Source organism: Peromyscus californicus, unplaced genomic scaffold (genome assembly GCF_007827085.1).
Source record: "Peromyscus californicus insignis strain IS unplaced genomic scaffold, ASM782708v3 Scaffold_9__1_contigs__length_137607984, whole genome shotgun sequence".
Classification (NCBI taxonomy): Eukaryota; Metazoa; Chordata; class Mammalia; order Rodentia; family Cricetidae; genus Peromyscus; species Peromyscus californicus.
The window spans coordinates 72998329-73014623 of NW_026294617.1; the positions used below are offsets into that span (position 1 = coordinate 72998329).

Sequence of the window (16295 nt, forward strand, 5' to 3'; positions counted from 1 at the left end):
CTAAGGGATGTAATTCAGTGGCATGTGAACTAAGTGTAATTAAGTGCATGTGAACGTGCTTTATCAACGTGCTAGGGATGTAATTCAGTGGCAGAGAGCTTGCCTGTCTTGTCCAAGACCCTGAATTTAATCACTGGCACTGGAAAAAAAAAACAATAAAAGAATGAGTACCTTATTTATTTATTTAGTCTTTCATTAATTACCTAGCCCCGGCTTTATCCCAGGCACTCAGAATTCCTAGTATAGAACAGATACAACCCTTATCCTCACTTAGAATGTACCTCAGTAGTTGAGTGCTTCCTCAGTATTCCTGAGGCCTTGGGTTCAATTCCCAGCAATGAAGAGGGAAAAAACAGCAAAAAGGAAAAAAATCTCTTTTCAACATAGCATGAAACAATCAAAAGACCAAGGCAGACCAGTTCAAGACTGACTGGGTTACTATTGAGTTCTAAGCTAGGTTGGATTACACAATGAGACCCTATCTCAAAAAACAAAACTCAGTGGGTAGAGATGCTTGCCATCAAGCCTAATGACCTGACTTTGAGCCCCAGGTTCCACAGAGTAAAAGGGGAGAGCCAATTCCTGCAAATTGTTTTCTGACCTCCACACCGGTACAGGGGCATGTGCTCTCACACATGAATACAAACACACAGTTTTAAAAAATGTAATAAAAAATTTAAATATATTCTTTTTTAAAAAAAGTCAAGAACGGGCCAGACAGTGGTGGTACATGCCTTTAATTTCAGTACTCCTGAGGCAGAGGCAGATGTTGTATCTTTGAGTTCGAGGTCAGCCTGGTCTACAGAGCGAGTTCCAGGACAGCCAGGGCTACACAGAGAAAGCCTGTCTTGAAAAACAAAACAAAACAAAAATCAAGAATGGTATCACACACCTACAATTCCAGCAGTTAGGAGATGGAAGCAGAATGATCAGGCGTTTAAGGCCTGCCTCAGCTGTAAGGGGATTTGGAGGGCAGCTGGAGTTACATGAGACCCTATATTAAGAAAACAAAAACAAGTCAGTTTTTGTGGTGCACACCTTTAACTCCAGCACAGAGGCAGGCAGACCTCTGTCAGTTTGAAGCCAGCAGAGAGAGTTCTAGGACCAGCCGGAACTACACAGTGATACCCTGTTTCAAAAACAACAACAAAACAAACAAAGAAATCAAAAGATCACAACCAAATGGGGACAGGACAATAAGTCACTGGAATAAATTAATAAGTATTAGCATAGAAGTGTAAGAGTGCTATATTTCAGAACTGTATTTTCAGAACGAACAATGAGAACAAAAGTTGACCCAGTCTTGACAACACAGACTATTTGAATTTGGAACTATTTCAGAGGCTCTAGGCGACATCCTTTCCGTGATTATGTAAGGAAGCTGTGTCCAGAAAGAGAAGAATGGGTATTTGGGAACACTTCATTGTCCTATACGATTTTAAATTTGCCAATAGAGATGAAAGGGAATGCCAAAGCGAAGGAAAAGCCTAGAAATGTGATGGGATTGAGTGACAGAAGAGGGACACCAAAATAGGGTGATGTAGAGGGTGAATCTGCAGAGACAGGGGGATGAAGGGCCTTCGCACAGTTCCTCAGGTGGTGACCGCCCACCATGGGCTTCTTTTCATTGCTACTCCATAACTGTTATGAATAGTAATGTAAATACCTATGTTTTCCAGTGGTCTTTGGCAACCCCTGTGAAAGGGTCATTTGACCTCCTGAAGGGATTACGACCCACTGGTTGAGAACCATTGACCTAGAAGCTCATGTTAATGACAGTTTCCTACTAATGTTTACTATGAACTTACTAAACACTGCTAAGCAGTTTACAAGGGTTATATCCCTTCACCTCAACAATCATGTCTCACTTTACAGGTGAAAAATGTGAGATTCAGAAATGGAAAGCTACTTGTCATGGGTCACACAGCTACAACTTTCAAGGTAAGTCTATGGATTTATTTTGTTTTTGTCCAGATCTTCCAGTTCAGCCTCCCTCCCAAGAGCTGAGATTAGAAGTCTAAAATATCACACTGGGCTTTTGTTGCTGCTGTTTGTTTTTGTTATCGTTGTTTTGAGGCAGAGTCACATTTTGTAGCCCTGGCTGGCCTAGAACTTGCCATGTAGAACAAGCATAGATCTTTAACTCATAGAGATCCCTGGCCTCTGCCTCCTGAGTGTTGGAATTCAAAAGGTGTGGAATACCAGGCCAGGTTCTTAGCTGCTTGTAGGTTGTTGTTTTTCTTTCTTTAGACAAAAGCTTTCTATGTGGCTGAGGCTGGCCTGGAACTTCCTGTGGTAACCCAAGCTGGCCACCAACTGTGATCCTCCTGCCTCAGACACCCAAGTGCTGGAGGTTACAGATCTGTGCCACCACCTCTGCTTTTAAGGTTCTGTTCTCTGTTTGTCTGTTGTCTTCGAGATAAGGGTTTCTCTGTGTAACCCTGGTTGTCGGGGGAACTCTTTCTGTAGCCCTGACTGGCCTTAAACTAAGAGATCCGCCTGCCTCTGCCTCCCTAGTGCTGGGATTAAAGACATGCGCCACCACCAGTGGGCTTCAGGTTCTGTTCTTAATTACAATAATATGATAGGGATAGAATCTAGAGAGCATGCAAACTAAACAAGCACACCTCCACTGTGCTATAACCCCAGGCTTCTTTTTGTTTTTAAATTTTGAAACAGTTCTACTACACTAGTTTGGCATGAGTTTGTTATTCTCCTGCCCTGTAGTTGCTGAGAATAGAGAACGGACTGCCATTGGAGTTTTCAAGGTGGGAAGTGAAAAAGCCAAAATTTTTAGAAAGGCTCCTACTAGCAGAATTAAAATCAAAGTGGTGGTGGTGGGAGGGAAGCAAGCTTGCCTCGGGGGCCTCATGCCTCATGCCTTTAGTTCCAGCACTCAGGTAGACAGGCAGGAGGAGCTCTATGAGTTCGAGGCCAGCCTGCTCTAGACAGTTACAGGCCGGCCAGGACTGTACAGTGAGACCCTGTCTGAAAAAACCAACCAACCAACAAACAAAAAAGGTGGGGTAGGGTGGAGGGGGAATCCTGGTACTGTTCCTAGTCTCTGACTAAGAGTGGCCACGACTGCTTGGTAGAGAAGGCGACTTAGAGGCTGGATTTAGAACAGCTCTACGCTCGGCTGCTTTTGCCTGTAGACGCCGGACTTCCGCCATTGGCGGCCGCCCACAGGAAATAGTGTCGAGCGCCGATCTCCGAGAACCCGAGCTGGGCTCGGGGCTGCGGGTGGCGGCGCCGTCTCCGCAGGCGCTATGAGTTTGGCTGGGGGCCGGGCCCCTCGGAAGACCGCCGGGAACCGGCTCTCTGGGCTCCTGGAAGCGGAGGAGGAAGATGAATTCTACCAGACAACTTACGGGGGCTTCACAGAGGCAAGAGCCGGGCCCAGGAAGAGGGAAGGGGGAAGCGGAGTCTTGTAGGGAAAAGCCCTGGACAAAGAGGAAGGGGGCGGGGAGTAGAGAGGTGCTGTGAGAGCTCATGCTCCTGACTGAATGGCGGAGTCGGAGGGACACTGTGTGTCTTTGCGTCGGCTTTGCAATTTTCTTGTCCTGCTGTCGGGTTTCTACAAAAAGGAACCACTTCAGAATCAGGAAATTAGCATCTCAGTTTTCAGCTTTCAAATCTCTGTGTACGATTTTCTTAGATGACTCTTTATTGGCTGTTCTAAGAGAATCTCCATTTATTTCCACCGTAGAAACAAAATTGCAGTTTCTAATTAAATTTAGCTTCTTTTCATTCTCTGATTTGTAAGGTCAGTAACATTAGAATTCAGTTTTTGTTTTTGTTTTTTTACGTTCAGGGCTCCCTCTTGGCTGAATTTTTATTAACAGAAACTATTCATTGATTGACTCTATGTTGAACACCCAGGTCAGCGTACCATATGTGATAGGTTGTGGTGGGCTCCTAGGAAACATATTAAAAACTGCCCTGGGGTTGGGACTATAGTTTGTGGCTTAGTGGTAGACCACTTGCCTAGTAAGCCCTGGATCCTGGGTTACCAGGCCCTGGAAAAAATAAAAAAAGGAAACCCCATCCTGCAGGGGAACTGTCTGGGTTCACAGTCAACTAAGATACTTTATGATAAAGTCTTAAAATTAAGGAAATATGGGATGCTCTGGTAACAGGTGAGGGATTTGTGGGGATTTTTGTTTGTTTTGATTTTTGTTTTTTGTTTTTTTGGTTTTGTTTGGTTGCTTGTTTGTTTGTTTTTCGGGACAGAGTTTCTCAGTGTAGCTTTTTTGTGCCTTTCCTGGAACTCACTTGGTAGCCCAGGCTGTCCTCGAACTCACAGAGATCCTCCTGGCTCTGCCTCCCGAGTGCTGGGATTAAAGGCGTGTGCCACCACCACCCAGCATGTTTTGTTTTTTAAGTTCTATTTGTGTGCCTGCATATGAAGATCAGAGTTCACTCTCCATCCATCCTAGGAGCCACAGGACTGAGCTCCGATGGCCAGGGTTACTCAGCAAGCTGCTTTACCCACTGAGGCCTCTTGAAGGCCCCGGAGTGGTCGAGAGTAGGCACTCATGGGAAATAACATTTAAACTGAGGACGTTATAAAAAGTAGGCCTTGGTTAGATGAAGAGTGGGGGAAGAGATGAAATAGAGTTTATAGAGACACACAAGTCCTGGTGTGAGACCCCCAAGTCTGCTTTTGTTCTCCAGGAGAATAAAGATTGAGGGTGTAGAGTAAAGAATCAAGGCTAGAGGGTGGAGGACTGAGCTGGATTTTTTTTTTGAGGGGGTTGTTTTATTTTGTTTTGTTTTGTTTTTGTTTTTTAGATTTTTAGAGACAGGGTTTCTCTTTGTAACAGCCCTGACTGTCCTGGCACTCACTTTATAGATCAGGCTGAACTCAGAGATCCGCCTGCCTCTGCCTCCTAAGTGCTGTGATTAAAGGCCCAGCACTTGTTTTTGTTTTTTTGAGACAGGGTCTCTCTCCATAGCCCTGGCTGTCTTGGAACTCCCTATGTAGACCAGTCTGGCTTCACAGAGATCCACCTGCCTCTGCCTCCCATACCCAGCTTAGGTGCTCCCCCCCCCCCCAGGAATACCTCCTCCCATGTAGCCCTAGAACTTGCTTTGTAGACCAGGCTGTCCTAGAACTCAGAGATTCACCTGCCTTTGCCTCCTGAGTGCTGGGATTAAAGGTCTGTGCCATATGCCTGGCCTTATATAGCTTTTTTAAAATGGGGTTACTTAGCCAGCCTCAAAGTTGAGGCAGCCCTCTGCCTCAGACTCCTGAGTCCTGGAACTGTGGGTACTTGTCACTACCCTTGGATCCCCCCCTCCCACCTCCCCAGTCAGATTTTGCTGTTTCCAGGATGAGTTGCATCCTGACTCAGCCATCTATATAAAACTAGTGAGATAAGCCTAAAAGGGCAGTGGCAGAAAGAACCCTGGACAAGGGCCGTCTGGGGGTGTCACTGTTGTTCAGGGCTAATTTGCTTAGCATGCCTGAAGACCTGGGCTCCATCTCCCAGCACTGTGGGGTAGAGGTGGGTATGGGACACTGTTGAGTAGGGGTGAAGGGCAATTTTTGAAAAACAGTAGATAAGACTTTATGACTGACTCGGAGCCTCTCCTGCGTATACAGCTTTAATAAACCAGTTTAAAATAGATCTCTCTCATTCTTCCTCTAAGGTTCATTTTCCTATTTCTGTCATTTTATGAGATGTTATTTAATAGGTGTACCTCATGCTTCCAAAAAAGATTTAAGAACGGTTACAATAGAAACAAAAATTAGGAGCAGTAAAAATAGAAAATGAGCAAAACAAAATGTATTAATGTATGGAACTTTCAGAATAAAAATATTAGTTAGAAAAATCAGAAGGAATTGTGCCAAGAATCTGTGCTAAAGTGGAGATGGCGTTTGATAGCTGTAAGCGTGCTGGCAGCCAGACTGGAGTCTATAGTATATTCAAGAAAGACCAGCTTAGTGAGCATTAAACTCTAGGGAGAGGCCCGGCATGGTGGCACACACCTTTAATCCCAGCACTCGGGAGGCAGAGCCAGGCGGATCTCTGTGAGTTCTAGGCCAGCCTGGGCTACAGAGGGAGATCCAGGACAGGCACCAAACACACACACCCACAGAGACACAGAGAGAGAGAGAGAGAGAGAGAGAGAGAGAGAGAGAGAGAGAGAGAGAGAGAAGAAGAAGAAGGAGGAGGAGGAGGAGGAGGAGGAGGAGGAGGAGGAGGAGGAGGAGGAGGAGAGAGAGAGGCCCTGTCTTGAAAAACAAAAACCCTAACCAAACATTTGTTAGGACGAATGGTGGTCATTTGTGCTGGACTAAACTCCGGCTAGCTCGGGGTTTCAGCCATTTGTTATTTGCTTGCTTTGGCAACATGTGCACAACAGTTAATCCATTAGCTGAGTCACTGATTGAAGCGAGAGCAGGGCTCGAGGTGCTGCTGTCCAGTCCAGCTGACTTCCCCTCATCTCCAGTGTAGCTGCCATTTGTGTCTTACCCTGTATTACCTCAGGCTGCACTTGAGGTTCTGTGCTCTGGCCCTTCTCGCTTCCACAGCCTTCTGAAACATTCCATGTACGCACCCTACATCCACAGCGGCTCTCATTATCCACAGTAGTATTCAGATATTTTTCTGTCCCAACACACATGAAGAACACATTTCTCTCAGTAATTGTACCTCAACAGTGATGATCCGCAGTGGGAGAGGTCAGCAGATGAGGGGGGTGAGACTCACTGGTCTACAGATTAATTCCTAAATGTATTACCTTGACATTTACATTTTTCCATAGAGGGGCTGGAGTACTGGCTGCTTTTGCAGAGGACCTGGATTTGGTTCCCATCACCCACATGATAGTTCACAACCATTCATAACTCTTTTTTTTTTTTTTTTTTTTTTTGGGTTTTTCGAGACAGGGTTTCTCTGTGTAGCTTTGCGCCTTTCCTGGAACTCGCTTTGGAGACCAGGCTGGCCTCGAACTCACTGAGATCCGCCTGGCTCTGCCTCCCAAGTGCTGGGATTAAAGGCGTGCGCCACCACTGCCCGGCCCATTCATAACTCTTTTTTTTTTTTTTTTTTTGGTTTTTCGAGACAGGGTTTCTCTGTGTAGCTTTGCGCCTTTCCTGGAACTCACTTGGTAGTCCAGGCTGGCCTCGAACTCACAGAGATCCGCCTGGCTCTGCCTCCCGAGTGCTGGGATTAAAGGCGTGCGCCACCACCGCCCGGCCCATTCATAACTCTTAATTCCAAAGGATCTGATTCCTTTTCTGGCAGCCCTGAGCACTGGACACACACCCACACCTGCACATACACACATGCAAGCAAAATCCGTATCCACGTACAATCAATGTGTTTCTCCATTGGGAAGAAGGTAACTTCTTTCGAACCTAGGGAGAATTCACTGTTGGAAGGAAGCTGTGCCAGAGTAAGAGCAGTCAGCTAACACGCTTCTTTTTTCCTTTCAATGTTTGCTGTTTATTTGTGGGGGAGGCTCATGCCACATCTGTTCTTGAAAGTCAAAGGACAACTTGAAGGAGTTGCTCTGTCTACCAGGTGGTCCTGGGATCAGGTCTTTGGGCTTGGTGGAAAGCTGCTTTCCTGCTGAGCCACCTCACTGGCCTAATACAGCTTCGTGGCAGGGAAAAACTCTGTGCTTGGGTCTAAATCCTCATTCCATAAATATGCTGTGTGCATGTCTGCTTTTCCACCTACCTGTGATTCATTCTTCCCTCTTGGCTGTTTTAAACGCTACCATGTATTACATCAAGGCCCATGTCCTTTTTGTCCTTCAGAGTAGTACAGGTTCAGCAAACTTTAGTTAGCTCAACTCTGGCTCACTACCATGAGACTGTCCTTATAAAAACAAAACAGCCGGGCGGTGGTGGCGCATGCCTTTAATCCCAGCACTCGGGAGGCAGAGCCAGGTGGATCTCTGTGAGTTCGAGGCAGGCCTGGGCTACCAAGTGAGTTCCAGGAAAGGCACAAAGCTACACAGAGAAACCCTGTCTCGAAAAACAAAAACAAAAACAAAACAAAACAAAAAAAAAAAACAACAAAGTGATTAAGAACAAGTACTGCTGCTCTTCCAGAGGACCTGAGTTCAGTTCCCAGCATGCTGTCTTCTGAACTGCATAGGGACCTTCACTCACTTAGCATACACACACACACACACACACACACACACACACACACACACACACACACACACACACACACACACACACACACACACACACACACACAAAGACCCTGAGGAAAATAAAAGAAAAATTTCCCAGACTCTGGCTTTTTTAAAGGAGTAAAGTCTAAAGTTTAGACCTCTTGGATTGCCAGGCTGTTCTAATTTGCAGCTTTTTTTTTTTTAACTTAAGCAGTCTTTAATGAAAGTTGTGTATGAGATGCTCCCACTCCTGCATCTTCTCAATTGTTTCTCCCTTGTGTTTACCCTTCATTCCTATGGGCGAGACTCGGCTTTCCTTTCCAGGACCTTTTGACGGTCTTCGTCCAGCTTTAGCCTGGTGGTAACCACTTTGCTGGGGTGGATGCCCGCATAGAGAGTTGTGCCGTTAGCCTTTTCTCGCTGCACTTGTTCAGTGTCGATGACGTATTTCTTCCTGGACACTTGGACCACTTGGCCAGTCTGCTGGCCTTTGTAGTGTCCTCGGACAGCCTGGACTTCATCATCCTTTCGAACGAGCATAGACCAAACATTGTACTTCTGTCTCAGCTCTTTGGGAAGAGGGGAAGACAAAGCGGTGGTGGCACACACCTTTAACCCCAGCACTTGGGAGACAGAGGCAGGCGAATCTCTGAGTTAGAGGCTGCCTGGTCTATAGAGTGAGCTCCAGGACAGCCAGGACTATACAGAGAAACCCTGTCTTCAAAACCAAAAAGAAGAGGAGGGGAAGACATGGTCTTCCTCCAACTGTGAGAAGGTGAACTGAAATGCTGTGGGAGGTTCTCAATTCGTCAGAAGTCACAAAGGGATTGGACTTCATTTTGGTGGCAGTGATCATTAATGGCCACAAAAGGATGCCTTTGGTTTTGAGACAGGATTTCTCCACATAGGCCTGGCTGTCCTATAACTCACTCTGTAGACAAGGCTGGCTTCACAGAGATCCACCTGCCTCTGCCTCCCAAGTGCTGGAATTACAGGTGTGCACCACTAATGCCCAGCTTGCAACTTTTTAAACCCTGGTAGGGATTGAACCCAGAGTCTATCACACGCTAAGCAAGCACTCTACCACTGAGCTATATTCCAGCCAAAAATGTAGTCCAGACTGGCCTCAAACTCATGATACTTCCTGGTATGTGCCACATTTGGCTGTTTTTGTTTTTGTTTATGTGGGTTTAAAAAAAAAAAAAGGATTTATTTTTGTTTTATTTATTTATTAATTTTTATTTTATTTATTTGTTGTTTTTGAGACAGGGTTTCTTTATAGAACAGCTCTGGCTGTGCTGGAACTCACTTTGTAGATCAGGCTGGCCTCGAACTCACAGAGATCCTCTTGCCTCTACCTCTTGAGTGCTGGGATTAAAGGCATGTGCCACCACTGCCTGGCTAATTTATTTTTATTTTATGTATATGGATGTTTTGCTTTTTTGATTGTTTGTACACCAAATGTCTGCACTGCTCGTGGATATCAGAAGAGGGTAGGATCCCCAGGAACTGGAGGTGTAGGTATGGTCAGCTGCTATGTGGGTGCCTACACCTGGACCCTGGTCTTCCAGAATTGCAGTAAGTGCCATCTCTCTAGCCCCAGTCCCAGTTTCTATGTTTTTGAGACAAGGTTTTGTGTTCCTCAGGCTGGCCTCAAACTGGCAACATGGCCAAAGATGACTTTGAATTTGTTTTTTGTTATTGTTGTTTTTAAATTATTGTTTATCTTTATTTTTATGTGCATTGGTGTTTTGCCTGCATTTGTGCCTGTATGAGGTTGTCAGATCCCCTGGATCTAGAGCTACAGACAGTTGTGAGCTGCCATGTGGTGCTGGTAATTGAACTTTGATCCTCTGGAAGAGCAGCCAGTGCTCTTAACCTCTGAGCCATCTCTCTAGCCCACAGTGACTTTGAACTTGTGACCCTCCTGCTTCCACCTTCTTAGCACTGGGATTGCAGTTATGCAGCACTACACCTGAATAATGGAGTGCAGGGGATTGAATCCAAGGCCTCATTAATACTGGATAAGGTTTCTACCAACTGAGATATGACCTCTTCCCTTATTTAGTTTTTTGGGAGCAGCATCTCTTATAACCCAGGCCTGACTTGAACCTCTAATTAGCCAAGGAATTTTATATCTATGTTTCTTTGTGTTAAAACTTATTTATTCGTGTTTTTGTTTCAAGTAGAGACTCACTCTGTAGCTTATGCTGTCCCAGACCTCACTGTGTAACCCAGGCCCACCTCAAACTCACAGCAATCTTCTTGCCTAGGCTTCCTGAATGAGGGATTATAGGCATGAACCATCATGACTCATGGTTTAGCTACAACTTCTTTTTGTAACTATTTCCTGTCCTTCAGTGAATGAGGCCAAACCACATCCTTTAGATCCCAGTTATGAGCGTGGTGTTACAGATGACATAGGCTAGTTGTCTGTGACACTGGAAGGCAGCGGTACTCAGCCAGGAACCATGGGCTGGAAAGGCTTTGTCTGTGGGGAGTGAAAAGCTAAATAGGAAAGAATCCGAGATCCCTATCAGGGGAGTGAATTAGTCCACCTCCTTCTCCAGGAACTTTAATGGTGCCAGCCAGTTCTCATCTCCCTTTGTTCTCAGGAGTCTGGAGATGATGAGTACCAGGGGGACCAGTCTGACACGGAGGATGAGGTAGACTCCGACTTCGACATTGATGAAGGGGATGAGCCATCCAGTGACGGAGAAGCAGAGGAGCCAAGAAGGAAGCGCAGAGTTGTCACCAAAGCCTATAAGGTACAAAGGAACCTTGATTTCCTCGGACACCAAGGAAACCTTTGTGTGTGGGGGATGGGGGGATCTTTTGTTTGTTTGTTTCCCTCTATGTAGCCCTGGCTGGCCTCAAACTCGAGACTTGCCTGCCTCTGCCTCCCATGCGCTGGGATTAAAGGCATGCGCCACCGTCCCCAGCTCCTTGGACTGTTCTGAACTGTGCTCTCCTCCTGCCGGGTACTAGTTCCCTCTGTTAAAACCCTCACCTTTACCTTATCTCTTCTGTTTTCTGGTGTCCCCAGGAGCCTCTCAAGAGCTTGAGGCCTCGAAAGGTCAGCACCCCAGCAAGCAGCTCCCAGAAGGCCCGGGAGGGGAAGGCACTGCTGCCGCCGGAGCTCCAGGATGACGGCTCTGACAGTGAGTTTAATTGTCTGTCTGTCCGTCCGCACTGCGTTTCCCAAGGTTGAGAACTGTGTTGTCGTGTGAGGAGAGTCCTTCTGTCTGTGTGTGTGTCTGCCTACTAGAGTGTATGTGCACTTGTATGTGCGATGCAGGCAGAGGCCACGAGAGCTGGAGTTAAGTTACGGGTTGGGGGGAGGGGGCTTGTTACATTGTGCCCGTGGAAATCCTTATTCTTAGAAATACACCTGGGTCTGATGGTGCAAGCCTGGATCACAGCCAGTCAAGAGGCTGCAGCAGGAGAATCACAAGTTGAAGGTCGACCTCTGTGCTTCAGAGCAAGTTCAAGCCCACCCAGCAATTTAGTGAGAATGTCTCAGATTAAAAACTTGAGGGCTGACAAGATGTCTTGATAGACAAGGTGTTTGCTGCCAAGCCTGACGACCTGGGTTCTGTCCTTAGGACCCACATGGTGGAAAGAGAGCGCCAACTCCTGAAAAATCTCTGATTTCTACATGTGCCATCCCCCCACCCCCCATAGATGAATGTAATAAAAAAAGTTTAAGGTACTAATAGACTATAACTTAGGAAAATGTCTGGAGATGTAACTAGTGGTAGAGTACTTAAGCCTCAATACCACAAAAAAAAAAAAAAAAACCTAAAATATTTAAGAGAAAACTGTGTATAACTTAACCCTTAAGTCATTAAAAAAATAATTGTAAGCTGGGTGGTGGTGGCGGCGGTGCACGCCTTTAATCCCAGCACTTGGGAGGCAGAGGCAGGCGGATCTCTGTGAGTTTGAGTTCAGCCTGGGCTACAGAGTGAGATCCAGGACAGGCACCAAAACTACATAGAGACACCCTGTCTCGACAAACCAAAAAAAAAAAAATAATAATAATAATAATAATAATCATAATCACAATCATAGTAATATACAGACTGAAATGGGGTGCGATGTTTACAATAGATGATATGATTAAAGGCTGTAGGCATTATTTGCATTACATTTTTTTTTTTAAGCTTAAGTTGTTGTTGCTGTTGTTTTTAATTTTTAGCTGGGTATGATGTTGCACGCCTTTAAGCCCATCGCCCCAGAGGTAGAGGCAGGAGGATGCTCTGAGTGAGGTCAGACTGGTCTACATAGTGAGTTCTAGGACAGCCAGGGCTGCATTGTTGGAGTCCTGTCTTTAAAAAAAAGAAGAAGAATAGAGAAAGTAGAAATGAATTCAGAGATTTCTTCCCATCCCACTTTCTACAGGTCGGAAGTCTATGCGTCAGTCTACAGCTGAGCACACTCGACAAACTTTCCTTCGGGTTCAAGAGAGGCAAGGACAGTCCCGGAGGCGAAAGGGTCCCCACTGTGACCGACCCCTGACCCAGGACGAGCTGCTCAGGGAGGCCAAGGTCACAGAAGAGCTCAACTTACGCTCGCTGGGTCAGTCTGTGCTCTGGGGAAGTAGGCGGAGGCACTGAGGTTGCATGAGAAAAACCGAAACCTGGAGGCAGAGGAATGGAGATTTGAGGCAAAAGAATTAGAAAGTTCACACTTAACAGTCCCAGCTCGCCAGGTGGTGGTGGTGCATGCCTTTAGCCCCCGCACTCTCTGGGGAACAAGTGGCAGGTGGATCTCTGTGAATTCAAGGCCAGCCAGAGCTACATAATGAGACCATGTCTCCCCCGCAAACAAGCAAGGAAACATCAGGAATTGTATTTCAGCTGAAAACTGGACAAACGCTGCGTGATCTGACGTCATGTCTGGGCCAGGAGCAGGCTGACAGGCTATTTGGGGTTGGGAGGAATATGCTGGGAAATGAACTCTTCCTACTTGAGATTCTTCCCGTCCTGAGTAAGGATGGACTTCTCTAGCTGGCCAGAGTGGAGAGTGACAGTGATTAGATTGATGATTAAGATCACAGGACAGGGCCCAGTGAGAGCCGAGATGGCTCAGCAGACCAAGGCACTTGCCACCAAGCCCGGTGACCCGAGTTTGATCTCTGGAATCTACATGATATAAACAGGGAACTGACTCCAGCAAGTTGTCCTCTGACCTCTACACGTGTGGATGTGTGTCCATGCACACATCCACTCATATATACATAAATGTAACTTAAATAGATCTCGGGCCAGAGCTAGAGTGTGGGGAAGGGAAACTGACCATGCGCTCCTTTCTCCTTCTGATCCTGAAGAGACCTATGAAAGGCTTGAAGCAGACAAAAAGAAGCAGGTTCACAAGAAGCGGAAGTGCCCGGGGCCGATAATCACCTACCATTCTGTGACAGTGCCGCTTGTTGGGGAGCCCGGTCCCAAGGAGGAGAATGTGGATGTGGAAGGGTGAGTGCCTCCCGTGTGCCTGGCTTCTCTAGACACTTGCCCCACTACACACTTCAGATCTTACCCTGCACTCGGCTCATTCCTTCCTGTTGTTTTGTTTTCTTGAGCCATCTCACTCTGTAGCTCTGGCTGGCCTGAACTCACTATGTAGCCCAGGCTAGTCCCAAACTCATGATCTACCCCCATCTATCTCCTTAGTACTTGCTCTGTAAATCAGGCTGGCCTCGAACTCACAGAGATCCACCTGTCTCTGCCTCCTGAGTGCTGGGATTAAAGGCGTGTTCCACCACTGCCCAATATTTTTATTTGTTTGTTTGTTTATTTTTAAGTGCATATCAGTGTTTTGCTTGAATGTATGTCTGGCCTGGTGCCCATTGAGGCCAGAAGAAGGAGACAAATTCTGTGGAACCGGAGTGACAGATGGTGTGAGCCACTGTTTGGGTGCTGGGACTCAAACCCATGTGCCCTTAACTGCTGAGTTGTCTTTCCAGCCCTGTGTCCAGCTCTTTTTTGTTGACACAGTTACTCGCTCTGTCTCTCCAGTGGCTTGAAACTCAGGGGATTCATCTTCCCTCAGTCTCTTAAATACTGACGTTACAGGCATGAATTTCTTGCCTTCCCAGCATTTGGTGACTCTTCTGTCTTTTGCCCTCAGACTTGACCCTGCTCCTACAGCTTCTGCATTGACTCCACATGCTGGGACTGGACCTGCAGTCCCTCCTGCTCACTGCTCACGTACCTTCATCACATTTAGTGATGATGCAACATTTGAAGAGTGCTTCCCCCAAGGGCGACCCCCCAAGGTCCCTGTTCGGGAGGTCTGCCCAGTGACCCATCGTCCAGCTTTGTACCGGGACCCTGTTACAGACATACCCTATGCCACTGCTCGAGCCTTCAAGATCATTCGTGAGGCCTACAAGAAGTACATCACTGCCCATGGACTGCCGCCCACTGCCTCAGCCCTAGGCCCTGGTCCCCCAGCCCCGGAGCCACTCCCTGGCTCTGGGCCCCGAGCCTTGCGTCAGAAGATTGTCATCAAATAGATACTTGTTCTTTAGAAACGTCTTTCCTCTGCTGACCCGGGCTCGGTTCTGCTCTTCCCTTTGTCCCAGCAGATCTTGGGTGTGTTTTTTCTTTCCAACTTTCCTCCCCTGTTCATGGTTTGGTTTTGTTGTCATTTTTTTATGCTAATAAAATGGTAAAATCCTTATATGTGGTGTGTAGGATTGGGCAAGATATATTTGTGAGTGTGTGAGTGTCTTTGTATATTTGGGTTGTTTTAGTTTTGTTTGTGCTAGGATTAACACACGGCCTTGTTCGTGCTGGAGAAGTGATCCACCCCTGAGACACCTCATTTGTTTTCTCCTCTCCCTCCCTCTTCTTTTTCTCTCTCTCTTTTGATACAGGGGTCCCTGCATAACCCAGGCTGGCCCCAGATAAGATCTCCCTGCCTTTGCCTTCCAAGTGCTAAAGTTAGTTTTGGCTGTCACACCCTGTCCCTAGGCCTTTGTATTGTTTGGTCACTCTTTCTAGGAGCTGTCGTTTTTTTTTCTTTTATGTGTGTGGGTGTTTGTCTGCATGTATATGAACACAGTGTACATACATGGTGTACACAGAGGCCAGAAGTTGCTGGATCCCCTAGAACTGGAGTTACAGATGATTGTGAGCCCATGTGGGTGCTGGGAATTGAACCTGAGTCCTGGAAGAGCAGCCAGTGCTCTTAACTCGTTCTGAGCCATCTCTCTAGCCCCACACCCCTTTTTTGTTGTTTGTTTGTTTTTTTGAAACAGAGTTTCTCTGTGTAGCCCTGGCTGTCTTAGAACTCACTCTGTAGACCAGGCTGGCCTCAAACTCAAGAAGACCCACTGCCTCTGCCTCTTAAGTGCTGGCACTAAATACATGCGCCATGGCTACCCAACCTCCCCCCCCACATTTTTTTTTTTTTTTTTGAGACAGAGTGTCTTAGGGTTTCTGTTGCTGTGAAGAGACACCATGACCATGATAACTCTTATAAAAGAAAACATTTAATTGGGGTGGCTCACTTATAGTTCAGAGGTTCAATCCATTATCATCATGGGGGGACATGCTCTGTGCAGGCAGACATGGTGCTGAAGAAGTAGCTGAGAGTCCTACATCTTGCAGGGAACAAGTCTGAGTATCAGACTGAGCAAAGCTTGAACATATATGAGATCTCAAAGGCACCTCCACAGTGACACACTTCCTCCAACAAGACCATACTTACTCCAACAAAGCCATACCCCCTAATAGTGCCACTCCCTTTGGGGGCCATTTTCTTTTCATGCAGTGGTGGCGCACGCCTTTAATTTCAGCACTCAGGAGGCAGAGCCAGGTGGATCTCTGAGTTCGACGAGGCCAGTCTGGTCTACAGAGCGAGATCCAGGACAGGCACCAAAACTACACAGAGAAACCCTCTCTCGAAAAATAAAAAAGTGTGTGCCACCACTGCCTAGCCTTTTTTTCTTTTTGTTTGTTTGTTTGTTTGTTTTTCAAGACAAGGTTTCTCTAAAATAGTCCTGGCTACCGTGGAACTCACTGTGTAGACCAGGTTGGCCTCGAATTCAGAGATCTGCCACCCGAGTGCTGGGATTAAAGGTGTGTACCAGTACTGCTCAGCTTCTTTTTTTTTTTTTTTGGTTTTTCAAGACAGGGTTTCTCTGT

General features: G+C 46.6%; 1 protein-coding gene across 1 annotated transcript; it reads left to right on the forward strand.

Annotated features, from left to right (window-relative positions):
- The first annotated feature begins 3199 nt into the window (after positions 1–3199).
- Positions 3200–14826, forward strand: Vps72 (vacuolar protein sorting 72 homolog). The gene is made up of 6 exons (XM_052730640.1): positions 3200–3386; positions 10758–10910; positions 11189–11303; positions 12544–12720; positions 13472–13616; positions 14272–14826. The coding sequence occupies exons 1-6, from the start codon at positions 3270–3272 to the stop codon at positions 14657–14659; spliced, it is 1095 nt and encodes a 364-aa protein (XP_052586600.1). The 5' UTR covers positions 3200–3269; the 3' UTR covers positions 14660–14826.
- Positions 14827–16295: the final 1469 nt, after the last annotated feature.